At 36.3% G+C, this 16708-nt stretch overlaps 4 protein-coding genes across 4 annotated transcripts; 2 read left to right on the top strand and 2 right to left on the bottom strand.

The window, feature by feature from the left end:
* Positions 1-2853: 2853 nt before the first annotated feature.
* Positions 2854-3003, top strand: BDR25DRAFT_208386 (uncharacterized protein; the record flags this gene model as incomplete). The annotated part of the gene is made up of 1 exon (XM_033684563.1): positions 2854-3003. A coding segment is annotated over one exon (150 nt), but the record flags the coding sequence as incomplete, so codon positions are not given.
* A 6563-nt stretch (positions 3004-9566) lies between these two features.
* BDR25DRAFT_309431 (uncharacterized protein) lies at positions 9567-9989 on the bottom strand (the record flags this gene model as incomplete). Its single annotated transcript, XM_033691089.1, has 1 exon — positions 9567-9989. The coding sequence occupies one exon, from the start codon at positions 9987-9989 to the stop codon at positions 9567-9569; it is 423 nt and encodes a 140-aa protein (XP_033553974.1).
* Positions 9990-12094: 2105 nt separating this feature from the next.
* BDR25DRAFT_331005 (uncharacterized protein) lies at positions 12095-13148 on the bottom strand. Its single transcript, XM_033692585.1, has 5 exons — positions 12953-13148; positions 12678-12907; positions 12513-12628; positions 12270-12460; positions 12095-12223 (listed from the first exon to the last, which is right to left on the bottom strand). The coding sequence occupies exons 1-5, from the start codon at positions 13070-13072 to the stop codon at positions 12146-12148; spliced, it is 735 nt and encodes a 244-aa protein (XP_033553973.1). The 5' UTR covers positions 13073-13148; the 3' UTR covers positions 12095-12145.
* A 352-nt stretch (positions 13149-13500) lies between these two features.
* BDR25DRAFT_321607 (NAD(P)-binding protein) lies at positions 13501-14509 on the top strand (the record flags this gene model as incomplete). Its single annotated transcript, XM_033691976.1, has 3 exons — positions 13501-13909; positions 13996-14306; positions 14360-14509. The coding sequence occupies 3 exons, from the start codon at positions 13501-13503 to the stop codon at positions 14507-14509; spliced, it is 870 nt and encodes a 289-aa protein (XP_033553972.1).
* Between the last annotated feature and the right edge of the window lie 2199 nt (positions 14510-16708).

Here is a 16708-nt window from a genome sequence, read left to right as displayed (position 1 = left end):
ACAGTTTATACTTTTTGCATTTTAGAGACAATTCTACTCTGCTTAGCAAAACTACTACATCTTTAACACAGCTAGTTTAGACACAGTCTAAATAGTTAAGAGCCCCTAACTTTTTTATAGTGTAGAGAAGCTTATTCTACCTATCCTAATTACTAAGTAGCCTATAAGGGCGCGTTTATTTTTTTAATAGTGTAGGCATTAAAGTAAACTAAGTTATAATTAGAAGTAAAATTTACTAAGCGTAGTAAAGACTATAGTGCAGTTACATAGTAAAAAGTGCAGTGTAGTGCAGAGTGTAGTGCAGAGTGTAGTGAAAAGTGTAGTACAGAGTGTAGTGCAGAGTGTAGTGAAAAGTGTGGTGCAGAGTGTAGTAAAAAGTGTGGTAAAAAGTGTAGTAAAGAGTGTAGTAAAAAGTGTAGTAAAGAGTGTAGTAAAGAGTGTAGTAAAAAGTGTAGTAAAGAGTGTAGTAAAGAGTGTAGTAAAGAGTGTAGTAAAGAGTGTAGTAAAGAGTGTAGTGCAGAGTGTAGTAAAAAGTGTAGTAAAGAGTAGTAAAAAGTGTAGTAAAAAGTGTAGTAAAAAGTGTAGTGTAGTGTAGGAACTAAGGTATGTATTAGTAAAATAATTTTAGCATAAAGCGCGTCTACACTAGCTAACTAGGGTTTAATAAGCGCACTTACCTAAGTCTGTACCTAAATCGCAGCCTATGTACAGCAACACACTCTAGACAAAACACATCTGCACCCCACACAGTGACTATTGCTAGCTGTAGCGAGGTTTACAGAGGGACATTTTTGCAATATGCGCTAATACAGTTAGTAAACTTCTAAGCCTAGATAGACGCTACATGCAGTCTATAAAACTCTTTATACCTATAAGTATCTCTCTAATTAAGGGAATGCTGCTGTTATATATTAAGCCTTTAAATGTTAACTAAAGCCTTTTAGATTTACTAGCAAAAGCACTAACATTTAGTATACAAGCTTTATAATAATGTAATAGCTAATATAAAAGGAACTTAATTATCTATAGGCTTTATTTTATTAGCAGGCACCCTTTTTAGCATAAGATAAATGCTAGCATATACTTTACAACTTAGCTAGATTAAGCTTTTAAGTATTAGAATAGTATTAGTATGCATAACTTAGCCTCTTCCTAGATTAATAAAGGAAAGCTTATAAAGATAAAAGTGTACAACAAATATCTGCTGTATAATTTTATAAAGAAGTATAAAAATAGGTAAATCTCTTTAAAATGTAGCATATTAACTTATTATGCTTTCCTTTCTCTACTAAAACTAACACCTTACTAAAGCTTTGCAAATGTCTACTACACTTAAAGTTATAAGGCCTAATAGCTCTACCTCTTGCTCTGCAGATACCCCTCTAGGCAGCTCTAATCTACTACTAAGCTAGGGTCTGCTTTATTTAGATTTAATTACTACTATATCTCTAGCTAAGCTGCTAAAGGATGTAGTTAAAGCTGTCTAAGTAACTATAAAAACTTTAAAGGCTAATAAGCCCTACTTTAAATCTAAGGCTGTAAAGCTTTCTTGCTTACCTAGGTTTAAGAAAGTTAATAAAGTATATGTACACTCTATAGTATACACAGGTTAACTAGCTAACATATCCTAGCTAGGACTAGAAGGCGTACTAGTACACTATTATTAAATCTTTAAGTAACAAGCTTAGGAATTTAGACTACTACATGTTTATTATTTACGCGCAGATAGGTTAGTGTAATTACTATTAACAATGTGTGCTCTGCTAACAAAGGTACGCTAAATTAGAACATAAAAGAGATAATATATTATACTAACATTAAATCTAAGTCTTTGTAAAAAGTCTTAAGAAATGTCTTATAAAGTGTTAATATAGTTAGCCTAGATAAAGCAGAGCTTTTTATAAGTTAGCCCTCTCTATGTTAGAATCTATAGCTTACTAAGTTAAGATTAAGTAACATTTAGTATGCTACTTTCTTTTAGAGTTAGAATTAGTTTAATTTTAAAATAATGTCTATTCTATAGACTATATAAGTAAGAAGCACCTTTAATTTTTTGTTAACTATATTAAGAATACCTCTAAGGCTACAGCCTAACACCTAGGCGCACTTCTACAGAGCAGCTAGATTACTTACAACCTGCTATAGGCCTTGTTTAAACTAAATGCCCTTATGTATACAGCTTACTCTAGTACAGGCTGCCCTTAATATGTTAAGTATAATTTTAGGGAGTAAGGGCAGACAAAGTCTAGTTTAAAACACTAGAAAATTAAGTGCTACTATCTTAATTTTAACAGTACTAATTTTAGCAAAGCATTTATAAAAGTTAAGATTTCTAAGTTTTATAAAGTAAAGTAAATTAACAACCTCCCTACATTCTTTTTTTAATACTATGTAAATGCTAGTAAGGTTAAGGCTAACCTGCTTAAGTGTAAAAAAAAGTTTGTTTACTTAATTAAGACTTACTATTATTACTATAATAGGCAGGCTTTTTTTATGTATAAAAAAAAGAAAATTAGATTTTCTATTAATAGCTAAATTATAGTAGATACTGCTTTCTTTAAGATAATAAATCCTAATTACGCTAAGCTAAAGGTTAATAAAGACAACACAGGTTTAATTCTACTGCTTAACCTTCTCTGCCCTACCTAGCTGCTGCCTAAGCGGGTTAGGAGCGCTAGCTTAGAACCTACTAACTTAAATAAAGATAATTTACTTATTTGTAGCCCTACTATACCTAGGTTTAGCCTTAATAAAAAGATATAAAGTAAAGCATATTTTTCCTACTAGTAGCTGTTTTACTAATTTGTAGATATAGCAGAATTTTTAGTTGCTAGCATTAACAAGATCTAATAGTCCTCTGCACCTTTTAATTGCCTAACTATCCTAGAGGAGCAGAAGGAGGTTATTATAGCTCTTACTAAAGCCTATACTAATCTAGTAAACAGGTTTAAATTTAATAACTTTATTACTAAAAAAGGTCACAGCCTAGTTGTACTTTTATAGTATAGTTCCTAGAATTCTTATTTCTTTGTTTACTTACATACACTAGCAGCTCTTTAGGACTAGAAAAGACACTTATAGCTAAAGCTGTTACTAAACATTTTAAATAGCTACTTTATTTAGTGCGTAACTTCTGCCTTTTTTTACTTAATGCCTTTTAACTCTGTAGATCTCTGCTAGTAAATTAAGCACTAAAGTAAGATTACTTAAAAGAGAACTCTTAGACATCTTTTAGATTACTAGTTATTAGAAAGTAATTCTTTTTCTAGATAAAGTAGATGTTTATTTTAAGTAGTATTTATCTTATAACCTGTCTTGTAACAGCCTTATAACTGTATTTCTCTGTAAGCTAGAATATCTAAATAGGATCCTGTTCTTAATAATAAACTATATGTTTAAATTTAATAAAGCAATTCTTAGCTAAGTCTATCTTATGCTAAGATATAATAAGTTAAGCAGTAACATAAAAAAGTAAATTTAAGGCTATTTTCTTTTCTAATTACGCACCTTTTATAGAGCTGTATATATACATAATAAGAAGTTAAAACAGTTAGTTAGTAGTAAGCTTAATAGGCAGTAAGTAAGGCGCCTTAATTACATGTTAAATTAACCTGCTAACTAAAAACTTCTTAGATTAAAAATGCTGTTTCTACAGCCCACACGCTAGCTATAAAGAAGAAGTGTAGGATATAGTTTACGCACCTTTCTAAAGCTCTAATTGTAAGCAAGAAGTTTATGCATAAGTTTAATAAAGCAGAACATGTTACTAGCCTGTATAGTTAGGAATTCTGTAAAGGTCTTAAGAAATTCTAGTTATATAAGTAAGTTAGCTATAAAGGAAAGACCTAACGTACTTCATAGGCGAGTTGCTCACACACCTAAGTTGCTTACTTTTGCTAAGACCCCACTAAACCACCCTTCCTACACTAATGCATTCCCCACAACACTACTTAGACGCGCTAAAAGAATGTTAGATATAGCTTATGCTCTAAGCTTTTAAATAAAACATAAAACTCTTAAAGAAATGTGCTGTAGCTATGTGTAAAGTTCTATAAAAAATAATAAATAACTACAGCGCTAGACAACCTTTATAAGCTAATTCTATAGCTAAATTATAAAGGCTAGGTAATAAAAAAAAGCAGGTAATTATTAAGACTATACTTAAGCTATATGCGTAAGGAATTTCCCCTTAGATAGCATTTATGGCTAATATAGCTAATTCTTTGCGCGCTAAGCGTAATCTAGGCTATGTTTACATAAACTAGCCTAGTACGTTTGTAAAGCGTTATTTAGAGCTTAAAGTAAAGTTTTAAGCGCAAGTATAGTTAAAAGATATCTAGCTAATTATAAACTCTGTTTTACTAAAGTTGTACGTGTTATTATCCTAGATGCTATACTTAGCTTTAATATTCTTTATAAGGCTAAACCTGCCCTAAATTACCCTAGAACTCTTATAAAGAGCTCTTTTATAGTTGTACTTACGCTTAAACGTTACTTTAAGCTCTAAATAATGCTTTACAAACGTACTAGGCTAGTTTATGTAAACATAGCCTAGATTACGCTTAGCGCGCAAAGAATTAGCTATATTAGCTATAAATGCTATCTAAGGGGAAATTCCTTGCGTATATAGCTTAAGTATAGTCTTAACAATTACCTGCTTTTTTTTATTACCTAGCCTTTATAATTTAGCTGTAGAATTAGCTTATAAAGGTTGTCTAGTGCTGTAGTTATTTATTATTTTTTATAAGACTTTACATATAGCTATAGCACATTTCTTTAAGAGTTTTATGTCTTATTTAAAAGCTTAGAGTGTAAGCTGTATCTAACATTCTTTTAGCGCGTCTAAGTAGTGTTGTGGGGAATGCATTAGTGTAGGAAGAGTGGTTTAGTGGGGTCTTGGTAAAAGTAAGCGACTCAGGTGTGTGAGCAACTCGCCCATGAAGTACATTAGCTAGATCTAAATAGGGAATTATAAAGCAGCTTTTTATAGAAGCTAGTTAGGCTAAGTTTTATAGTTAATAATTTATGTTATTTTAAAAGTTAATTATAAAAGTGTTCTATCTAAAGTTATAGCGCTAGTAGGGAAGAACTTTAAGCGTAAAGATGCTAAAAATTACTTACTTATTAGCTAATTACACTAATTATGCTAAGCTAATCTAATCTACTTAGTAATATCTAAGCCTATGCTTAAGTACTTTAAAAGTGGCACACTAAGCTACTTATTGCTTAAAAGCGTCCTTTGCTCCTCTTTAGAGCAATGCTTACAGAGACTTTAGCTGCCTTTCCTGACCTAGCATTACTGCTCTGCCTATTGTCTCTAAAATTGTCAGCTCTACAACTGCTAAAGTAACCACAGGACGCCTGGTTGTGTCTACTCTACTCTTGCCTTTGTACCCCTTCTACTTTTTTAACGCTAAGGACATAGGTAACTAACCTTTTAATAAGACCTTATGCTATGTAGGACGCTAATAGCAATAAGCTGTTTAACACTTACACTAGAATTATAAAAGATAAGGTAGAGTAGCTATTATACTATTAATTATCTTTACTGCTAAAATATAACTTTAGACTAAAAAACATTTCTTAATTATATTAAAACATAAAATAATTATTTTATTAGTAAAAGAGGTATAAATTTGCTTACACCTAAAAAATAAATAAAAACTAAGAACACTAATAAGATTCTATTAGACATTAAAGCTTATATTAACTGTTGCTATTATTGCTTCTATTAAAACTATGTTTGCGCTTTTAACTATAATATATAATAGAATTATTAGGAATCTTAATTAGGTTAACTAAGCTATGTTAGATGTATAAACTTGTAAAAGTAGGTAGGATAGCTTATAGTAAGAATTACCTGCAGTTAAATTATCTAAAACAATTAAATTCTCTATGCAAAGTTAGCGTTATGTGCCTATAAATAACTAGTAAACACTCTATGCTAACTATTAGTATCCCCTAGACTGCTAACAAGAGCAGGACTAGTGTTAGTAAGACTATGCCTGCTATTTTTATTACTAGTTAGATGCGCTAATACTCTAGAGTAGCTAGCCTCTTTAGAAATAAAGCGCCTGCTATTTTAAAGTATAAAGTAGGCAACTTAGGGCTCTTAAAAAAGATTAACTATCTTAGAAAAAATAACATTATTAGTTTTATAAAAGTTAATGTTAGTAATCTAGAGCTTTTAAAAAGCAGGGTTAGTAGTCTTAGTTCTAAAAGTGTTAATATTAGCAGTCTTAAGCAAGTTAATGTTATTAGTCTTAGCCTTAAAAGGTTTAATGTTAGCAGTTAAAAGCTTTAGAAGGGGAGAGTTTATAATTATTAAAAAGTTAACATTAGTAACATTATAATAGTCTACGTTAGTTGTTTTATTAGAGGCTAAGTTAGCAATTTTAGGCTCTTAAGGATAAATATAGTTAGTAGACTTAAAAACTTAGAGAGTAATCTTATAAAAGGTAAAGCTAGCAGCTTTAGGCTTTTAATAACTAACTAGGTTACTAGCCTTAGTCTTAGTTTTATAAAAAGTAAGGCTAACAGACTTAGTCTTTTAAAAACTGTTACAGCTAGTAGTTTTAATTTTATAAGGAGTAAAGTTAAAGATCTTAGGCTTTTAAGGTGTAAGGTCTGTAGGCTGCATATCTTAAGGATCGCAATTTGTGGTTTCTTCCCCTAGAGGCGCAGCGCTGGCGGTGATGATTTCTTAAACTAAACTAGCGCGCATGTCTTTACAAGTTAAGGTAGCAACAGTCTAGGACTCTCTGCGTGGAGACCTAGTAAATCTAGTGTTAGACTCTTAAGATCTAGGCTTAGTGCTCTAGGTCTTTTAAAAAAGAGTAAGTTTAGCAGTCTCTACTTTATAAAGTAAATTGCTATTAAGAGTCTATTAAAAGTTACTATTCTTTTATAGACCTAACTTAACAGGCTTTTAAGTAATAAAAGCAAAACTTTTTTTTAACCTAAATTAGTAGGTACTTAAAGAATATAAGCATAAATGTTTAAAGTATTAAAATAAGTGTTTTTTTAAAAGTTAGAATTAGCAGGTTTAGTAATCTTATAAGGAGTAAAAAACGTGCACGTCTAAGAACTAATATTAGCAGGCAGGTGCCTAGTGCTGCTTACTAGGCAGGCGCTATTATAAATAAATAAAGCAGAGTTCTAATAAAGTTGCATGCTGCTCTTTAGATTAACTAAGAAATAATTAGACACTTACTTAAATTTATAATAATAGGGCATTCTTACTATTATCCTTAGTTAGAGGGTTGTAGGCCTTAGGTTAACGCTAGATGTTAATACAGCAGATATTCTTTAATTAAGGCTTTAATTAAGGCTTTAATTAAGGCTTTAAAGAAAGCATAAAGTAAGTATAAGTGTAAGTAGTAACTATAATAAAAATTAAAATCTTAATAAAGAAATATGTGCTAGAATTAATCTAAGATAAGAAGTTAAAGACTACGTTTCTTAAAGACACTGTCTAGCTTTATAAGCGCAACTAACCTCTATATCTGTAAATTAGAAAGGGGTTTTGCAATAGCGCTTTTAGGCACTTTATGCTGTCTTACTATAAATATTAACTAGGCTCCCTTTTTATCTTTAACACTACATAGGCCTAATTTATATTATAAAATGTATAAACTATATACCTGCAGCCTTAAGGCTAACATCTCTACTTTAATTACTTAAACTTTTAACATGTGCTAAGCTATTCTTAATCTCTTTTATTATTAGAATATAAAGTAGTCTATGTGTAGCTTATTATAAAAGTGTGCTAGCGCTACTTGCAGAATCCTAAACAGCAATAGCGTAATCTTAGATAATGTTTATCTGCAGGGTTTATAAGAATTAATTAGTAGAAAAGTGGCTAAGCTAGGCAGACAGAACAGAAGCTGTTAAGTCTAGCAACGCTATATAGTAAGATGCTTAATAATTTAGTATAGCATAGATAGCGCAAATTTTAGTTTTGTAAGTTGTAAATTAAAGATTCTGTTTATGTGCAGCGCAGTAAAAAAAAGAGCAGCAGAGAGAAGGTGTACTATTAATTAAACATGTTGCAGTTATTTGTAATGTAGCAGCTTACACTAAAGATATAAACCTAGCTAGGCGTCTCTCTTGTTACATTAGTGTACTGTATTAGTGCAGCAGACGCAGGATTGCTACGTTGCATCTACATTATCTGTATTACACCTAAGCTAGCATAATTTACTATGCTAGCTAAGTTGCATTACACTAAAACTGCTGTTCTTTGTTTAGACTATATATATCTAATTTTATTAGACTTTACTTTATTATAGCTAGGATTTAATTAGTCTAAAAAAGGGAACTAAACCTAGAGTTAAAGTAAAATAGGCTAGCAGTTAGAGCTAGAACAGTAGAAGCTAGGTGTAGATATAGAGTAGAGCACTTAGTAACACTAAAATTCTTTAAGGCGCAGCAAGGGAAAAGAGGCCTTAGTAAGGCATTTTTTTAATTAGATTAGTTTTAATGTGTAACACAGTGTGCAGCTTTACAGCTAGCTTATAGAGCAAAACAGACTAGGCGTCCTTGCTGTAGCAGTAATATAGGTTGCATAAATATTAATCTCTAACAAGCCCTTATTTAGCTAAAGGTTGTAATTTATTACTGTCTATTAATCTAAAGGAAAGGCTAGCAGGTGTAATATAGCCTCTTATGTTATTAGTTCTAAGGTAAAGACGTAAAAAGGTTAAGCTTCTACAAATTCTAAAAGCGCTACACTTAAAGTAGTTAAAAGGCTATAATAGTGTTAAAGACTTAAAAAAAACATAATAAAATAAAAGGTTAATCTATTTAAGACAGTAAATAACGCCTAGAGTTCCTATTAGTATAGAGAACATACAGACTAGAGCATGCGCAGGTATACTTACCTTTGTGCTAAAGCTAAGGAATGGTGCAGTAGGGTAGCAGGGGTAGCGTGCATAGTAGCGCTGTGCACAGAAAAAAGTAGGCAGAAAATAGGTTTAAGGGTTAAGAAGTAATAAGTAAAATAAAATAGAGACATAGTAAGCCTTTTATAGCTAATGTTAAATGCAGTGCTTATGTAATAAACATAACTAACTGTAGATCTAAGATTTTCTAGTGCTAAGAAATTGCTAGCTTAGAGGCCTCTATTTTTAAACGCAAAACCCTCTAGATTTAGAGGCCTCTAAGCCAGTCTAATATCGTTTAGGAGGAAAGCGTTTAAATTATGTGTAACGGGGCATATAAAAAGGATTGGTGGAGAACTAGTGTTTAATTTACCATCTTAGAACCCTAATACTCTATTAAGCATAGATCCTACCTTATTAGGCTTAGGTTGGAGCCCCGGGCACTACCTGCGGGCACCTGGGTACCTGAAGTTGATCAACTACAGGAGTCAACCACCCACCCCGAACACTGGTATGAATCAGGTTCGTTCTACCAGATTTACGGACGGAAGATTACAGGTGGTTCACTTACTGTGCCTCATCTCCAGCATGACCAAGTCCACGCACTAAAGTCGGGCTGAAGTAGCTCAAGCAATAACATACGGTGATAGTCGTGTAGCCGGTGCGTAGTAGAAGCCACGGACGCTAATTATCGATCGCGTGGAGAATCGTTTTCCGGCGCGATAATTCTGCCGGCTCTCCATGCTCGCCGGAGCTCGTGATACCGTCAGCTTGCAGACGAGCGACCGCGAGCTCCCGTTGGCGTGCTGTTAACCGTTTCGTGTTCGATGGATAGTCGAAAAGAAAGAATGGGGCGATAAATGCTGCGCCCATAATCGCGATCCCTTCATCAGTGAAGAGCCATCGCCATCCAGCAATACCATGAGGACCATTGAGAGAATTATTGATGAACCCCGTAACTATTCCGCCAAAAACACCGGACAAGATACTAGCACTGAGAAAGACCATGAAGCTCTTTGACTGTTCGTGTCGGCGATACCACGTCGGGAAAATGAGCAGGGTTGCCGAACTGAAGCCGGCCTCTATCACTCTCAGGTGGAACCACATTCTAACTAGCTGTGCTAGTCTGTGAACTGCAATCATTACTGCTGCAGCTGCTCCTTACAAAAACATCAGAAATGGTATGTATAGGGATGGCCTAGTTCGCGAGTGAATCATGCTGCCGAAACATTAAGATCAGTTCGATGGATCGCCTGTGATGGAGCATGTCTACTTTGATGGCGCCTCTGCTATCACGTAGCTAGCTTGGAAGACCACGACTGCAAGCAAGTATTGGGTGGAGCTGAGGCTAATATCAGTATTCATTTCGGCGACCTTGGCATTCCCGGTATTCAGCGTTTCCAACAGGAAGTAGTACAATTAATACTTTTGCTCTACCTACAATCACATAAGTTAAACAAACGTAACTATATTTTTAACTATTATAATTTAATTAATAAGGCTTAAAAGTAAGCAGTATATAATTAAAGTAGACTTTTTTAAGGTTGCAGTCTCTAACGCGCATAAGGGCTAGGGGAGTGTGTTTATGCTACTATTTACATGTTAGTGTAGCCTTAGAGCTTGCCCTATACTATAACAACTTTTTAGACAACTTTATTATAGCAAAAGATAACAGTCTCTTGTATTAGGAACCTCTAGATTAGTAGCTCTAGGTTAGTTAGCGCAACTATCCTGCACTCTTTAAGATAGCACTTAATTTTCTAAGTATACCTCCACAAGCTACAACTGCAAGAGAGCTTTTAGTAAAAGAGAAAGAATAGTTACTTATAACTATAATTATTTTTTAGGCTTTATAATTAAAGCTTTATAACTCTAGAAAAACTAGCTACATTATAAAGTTATTTTTAGTAAATTAAATAACCTTACTTACTATATTAAAAGTAAGGGGAACTTTACTACTTTAAAAGCTTTAACAGTTATGTTATAACTTTTAGTAAAATGTTAAAAAGTATAAGTAGCTTTAATTAAACTGTAACTTAATTATATCAACCCCTACTGTTAGGTAAAGTAAACAAAAATATATAATAAGTGAGACGTAACTTGTCTAGAAAGCCTAAGTCGAATCGTACTACTTCCTGATGGAAACGCTGCTGGTATTGGTGCGATCCTATCCGATGAATATCCGCCTCATGATCGCGGATTTCGAAGATATTAGTGAGGTAACAAGTGCACATACCATATACGAAAACAGATAAAGAACACAGATTGTCGGCATCGGGAACAGGCAATATTCCGGACCAACTTTTCCTCCTCGATATCTCTCTTGTGAACCATGGAGACGAGGATATCGACTGTTTCTGCCCATACTCTGGGGTCTTCGGCGTGGGGTGCCATCGAGATGGCGGTGAAGAAGAGTGGTAGACTTTAAGAAGGGGAAAGTAATGCATGAAGAAGGGGGACCTTGTCGAACAGGTTGCAGCACGATGTCGACCCCTTATAGTAATATGCATCTCTTGCGCCTCCTATCCGCGTACTGTTCCCCTTACACGACGCAACGCCACGAGCAGGGTTTCGAAGGCTATGGGCCTTTGTTGCAAATGGAGAGGTGGTGTAAGCATGCAGCTATGTAACAAGCTGATAAAGTGAAGTGCACCGCCTTGTGTTGTAAGTGCAGAGTATTTATTTACATCTATGATGGCAGCGGCAGCGAGGGTCATGGAAATGGCTAAGGGGCTATAGTGAAGGGAGTATGGGCTGTTGAGGCACGGGGAAGGAAGGTTTCTGTACTAGGAATGCAACAGCCTTCCCTTGTGGGAAATTGCACGGTAAAATGTTGTATCCGAGCCGCTGATTTCGCCACATCTACCAAACAGTGGCATCCAAGGCTGGGAGGTCTGACAGACATTGAGTATAGCCATACTATGATATATGACCTCAAGACGAGGCTTTCGGACATAGATTAACGACCCTTATGAAACGTAATGCGAGTTGAATTGGTAGCGCGAAAAGATGGAGTGATGATAAATCGCCGCAGTACGGACATTGGTAGGATTCCTGTGAGGATCTTTCCGTTATCTAGATGTATATCTTGTATTGCGATATATGGCGTCCCGGAGCGCACTCCAATTCGATGTCAGAGTTGCGTATTCACAGATTTTGTGAATTTGCTAGGCTGGCTCAGTCGACTTGCATGCATTGCCAGTATTTCTGTTCTAAATTTAATTTGTATCTCCCCAGAAGATCCTATAAGCGCCTCCCTAGACTCAAACTTCATGCTCAATGTCAGCTACTCTAGGGACTTTATGAAGTCGAAGCCTGCAGAATTTAGCGATTAGCTCAATCTGCAAACTGTCAGCATTGGTCCGAACAAAATGAACTGCTGCATACGCATTGCTGGATGGTTTCTACATCCTCCTTGCTTACTCCGATTCGCCTCGTACCACGGAGATGCCAACCTGTCTCGCGAGGCAAATTCTGGATCATAATGCCGGCCAGTACTGTGAGCTCCGTTTCGACGTCGTTGAGGATACTATGATCAGACAAGTATAAACCGTAACTAATCTCTTTACTGAGCCAATCTGTGAAGATCATCAGTAACAATGAGCAACAAAAAAAGCGCCTCGCGCTCACCAAAATCCTTCTGTGAAGAAAGTGTGTCGTCAATCTTTGCCTGATTGTGCTTGTATATTCGGTCTTGCCAGGCAAATCCGCGCTGGCGGTTTGCCTCGTCCGCCTGCCATCCTTTTCTGCGTAGCTCTCAGTGATTCTTCTCTAGTCAACTTCAGAGGTTTGTACCTTGAGAACGAATAGTCCTTATCCTCCGGTCTTGTCGCCGCATCTATATCGAAGATCGCCTCGAGTGGCTTGCACACGCCGGCAACGCATGCCAACTTCATCATGGTCTCGCGAATTCTTCGCATCAGAGCCTGTCGCTGATCCGAAGTTGAAAATTCAGGGCGCTGAATGAGCTGCAAGTACAGCGCCGGTGCAAATTCTGCCTGCCCTCCTCCTACCATCGCCGCAAACTGGACCCTTTATCAGCCCGGTCAAGAGAAATAGCAGGGGCATACCGTCACAATATACCACTTGTCATTTCCAAGAGTCTTCGACGGGAACTTCTCCTCCACGGCCTTGAAGAGCGTAATTGCCTCCTCAGCTGTTGGATCCTTCGGCTCACTCTTCGCGGCCATGGTGAAAATTAATGAATTGATGTTGATAGTTAAGATCAAATTGGCATAAAATTCTATCGAGATAACCGGAAGCTGGTTACACAACTCTGCCCTTGCCTCTGTAGGTGATCAATTGAGGGGTCGGAACATTTTCCGTGAACTAGCTAAGGATTGAGCGGGGTAGATGCGAACCCCACCGCTAAAGCGACGTCGGAGAACGCGGATGCTCCCCGAGTGATGCCCTTCCCGGCCCCTAAAGTTTAAGATCTGCTATTTCATCTCCTTGGAGAGCGTGTTTATTCAGCCGGTAATAAGGTCTGAACATCGGATTTGAAGCTGGCCTGGGATACGTAGACTCCTGATATAGGCCGACGTGGTCTTCTACCTAGGGATCAGACTCCGACTCGTAAACCCTTTTCTCGCCCTCTTTCTCTGATATTTCAAAACTCATGGCGGACCTTTTCCGTCTCGAAGATGGGTCACCAAAGACTGCCATCGTAACAGGAGGAGCTGGTGGGATCGGGGCCCAGACCATCCGGGCCTTCTGTGAGAAAGGATGTAATGTAGTGATCGCGGATTTGCCATTCGCCCAAGAGACGGCAAAACACTTGATATCCTCCCTTCCAGAGCCAAACCGCGCAATGTATCATCCGACAAACATTGTCAATTGGGCAGATGTGAAATCGCTCTACCGGAAAACCATCGAGAGGTTCGGCCAAGTTGACATAGTCATTGCGAACGCCGGTATAATGGAAAGCCAGGAGTTCTTCGACTTTGAGGAGGATGAAGATGGGGAATTGAAGGAGCCTGTAGACGCGTACCGAGTAATTGATGTGAATCTTAAGGGCACCAGGAACAGTAAGGTCTCCGAATTATATGGAGCCCAGTCTAATGGCAATTAGCACTCCGGTTAGCAATGTACTCGATGAAGTCTAATCCACCAGACTCGGATGGCGCGCGAGGTTCAATAGTATTCATAGCCTCGACGTCAGGATATTTCGGCGGAACAGGCGTCGTGTCATACATCTCCTCGAAGCACGGTGTGGTTGGCCTCTGTCGATCTTCTCAGCGCATCGCGAACCAGTTGCAGATACGAGTTAATGTCGTCGCGCCATTCTTCACGCCCACATATATGACTGGAGGTTACGCCACCAAATGGAGGGAAAGGGGGCTCCCGGCAAATACGGTCGAAGATGTGGCTACCGCAGTTGTGCGAACCGCGACGAACCCAGAGAGAAAGGGACATAGCGTTATGGTAAGTCATATGGCCAGACAAATGTGATGAGACAGTTTCTCATCCTAGACTAGGTTGCTGGGCGGGTGGTAAGGGAGATTGAAACAGCAAGAAGAGACTTGACGAAACAGTGGCTTGGTAATGAAATCGCGCAGATAATGGCGGACGGGGGGAAGTTCTTCGATGAGATGGGAGGGTATCCGCTGCCAAAAGCTCATGGATAGATAGATGTTGACAGGTCGAGATAGAATTTTAGAAGAATCTATAACTCTGAATGTGCTTAAAGCTGCCCTACGCATTATTGCGTCTCTATTATACTTTTTTTTCTAGAATTGTTAATGTCTATAACAATGCTAGCTAGTTACTGCAGTCTTTAAGTTTTTGTTTGTAATAGTATAGCTTTATAAAATTATAGAATTAACAACCTAACGTAGGTAGTAAGTAATCTAGCGCCTTAAAACTCTTCTTAAATATTACTAAAAGTAATTATAACATACACTATAGGCAAGTTGCTTACACAGCTAAGTTATTTACTTTTACTAAGACCTTACTAAACTACTCTTTCTATACTAATGCATTCCTAACAACGCTACTTAGACACGCTAAAAGAATGTTAGATACAGCTTATAATTTATACTTTTAAATAAAACATAACACTTTTAAAGTAATATACTATAGCTAATGTAACAGCACAGGCAAGACAATAGGTCCAAATGCGGTGGGAATTCACTTAGAGGCATATGGGAGTGCGTGGGGACTTAGAACCTGGGAATTTCCATTGACACCTATAGGCCTTGTACAAAGGATATCAGAAAACCACTAAGCTAGCTACAAGGGAGAGGTGCAACTAAATACATAATGGAATAGGGGTAACAGCAGGGGTTAGAGCAGAGTTAGGGCCAGGTTAAATCAGGGTCAGGGCCAATACAAGGGCCTTCTAGAGGTTCTAGGCTGCCTAAGATAAAACAATTTGTGAGAGTTGTTACACTACCCCTCCCCCCCTCTCTCTCTGTAGACTAATAGTCTCTATTAGTAGGTAGGAGTATTGCTGTTATGTCTTTTGCTTTCTTAAAAACTAAAACTAGTCTAATTTAGCTAGGTGTCCTTATTTTAAATTATCCTTCGCACTGCTAGCAGTGTCCTCTAAGCCAAACACTATGCGTGCACGCCTGCTCTAATAGTAATCTGTAGATGTCTAGCCTGCTACTAATTAAGACTTGCTATTTATTCCTAGCTATCTGTATAGTTATTAATCTTAGGCGTACGTTTAGTAAGGTAACATTTAGGTATTATTAAGGGTGCCTAAAAGGTCCTCTGCTATTAGGGTAGCAGAGATAATTTAAGGCATTACTAGGGGTAATTTAGTAGTTAATTAAGGTCTATTAGAACATGTTGCTGCAGATTAACTCTAAATTAGGTAGGGTATAGCTTAGCAAAAGCGTATTTAACTCTAGGGTTAAAGAGTAGTTAGTTAGACATTAGCAGTTGTCTCTAATTCTAATAAGTTATTAGTAGTCTCTAAGTTTCTACCTTAGCGTCTTTTTACAACTTTTCTAAAGGTAATTCTAATTACAGGGGATAGAAAGTTCTAAACCTAAAGGCTTTAGTTAACTAGAGGTTAATAGAATCTAGTTTATATAACTAAGTAATTTAATATAATAGTGTAAAAGATTACAACGTAAACTAAATTAGACACGCCTTAAAGGCTTAAATGTAGTTAAACAAACAATTAATGTAATATTATTATAAGGCTGTTACTAGCAAAAGTAAGTTTTTTAATATAATATAACAGCACAGGCAAGACAATAGGTCTAAATGCAGTAGGAATCTACTTAGAGGCATATAGAAGTGCGTGGGGACTTAGAACTTAGGAATTTCCATTAACACCTATAGGCCTTGTACAAAGGATATTAGAAAACTACTAAGCTAGCTACAGGGGAGAGGTGCGACTAAATACATAAGGGAATAGGGGTAACAGCAGGGGTTAGGGCAGAGTCAGGGCCAGGTCAAGTCAGGGTCGGGGCCGATACGAGGGCCTTCCGGAGGTTCCGGGCCGCCCGAGATAGAACGATTCGTGAGACTCGTTATAGCTATATATAAAGTTTTTTTAAAAGTTAATAAATAACTAACACACTAGATAACTTTTATAAGCTCATTTTATAGCTAACTTATAAAGGCTAGATAATAATAAAACGTAGGTAAGTATTAAGCATATACTTAAGCTATATATAAGAATTTTTCTCTTAGCTAGTAACTACAGCTAATATAGCTAATTCTTTAGACACTAAGTATAATCTAAGCTATATTAGCATAAACTAGTTTAGTATATTTATAAAGTGTTATTTAAAGCTTAAAGTAAAGGTTAAGTATAAGTATAGTTAGTAAATATCTAGCCTATTATAAAGCCTATTTTATTAAAGTTA

The sequence above is a fragment of the Lindgomyces ingoldianus genome (genome assembly GCF_010093535.1).
Source record: "Lindgomyces ingoldianus strain ATCC 200398 unplaced genomic scaffold BDR25scaffold_2, whole genome shotgun sequence".
NCBI lineage: Eukaryota > Fungi > Ascomycota > Dothideomycetes > Pleosporales > Lindgomycetaceae > Lindgomyces > Lindgomyces ingoldianus.
Note: the sequence above shows the minus strand (reverse complement) of the source record. Positions and strands in the feature narration are given on the sequence as shown.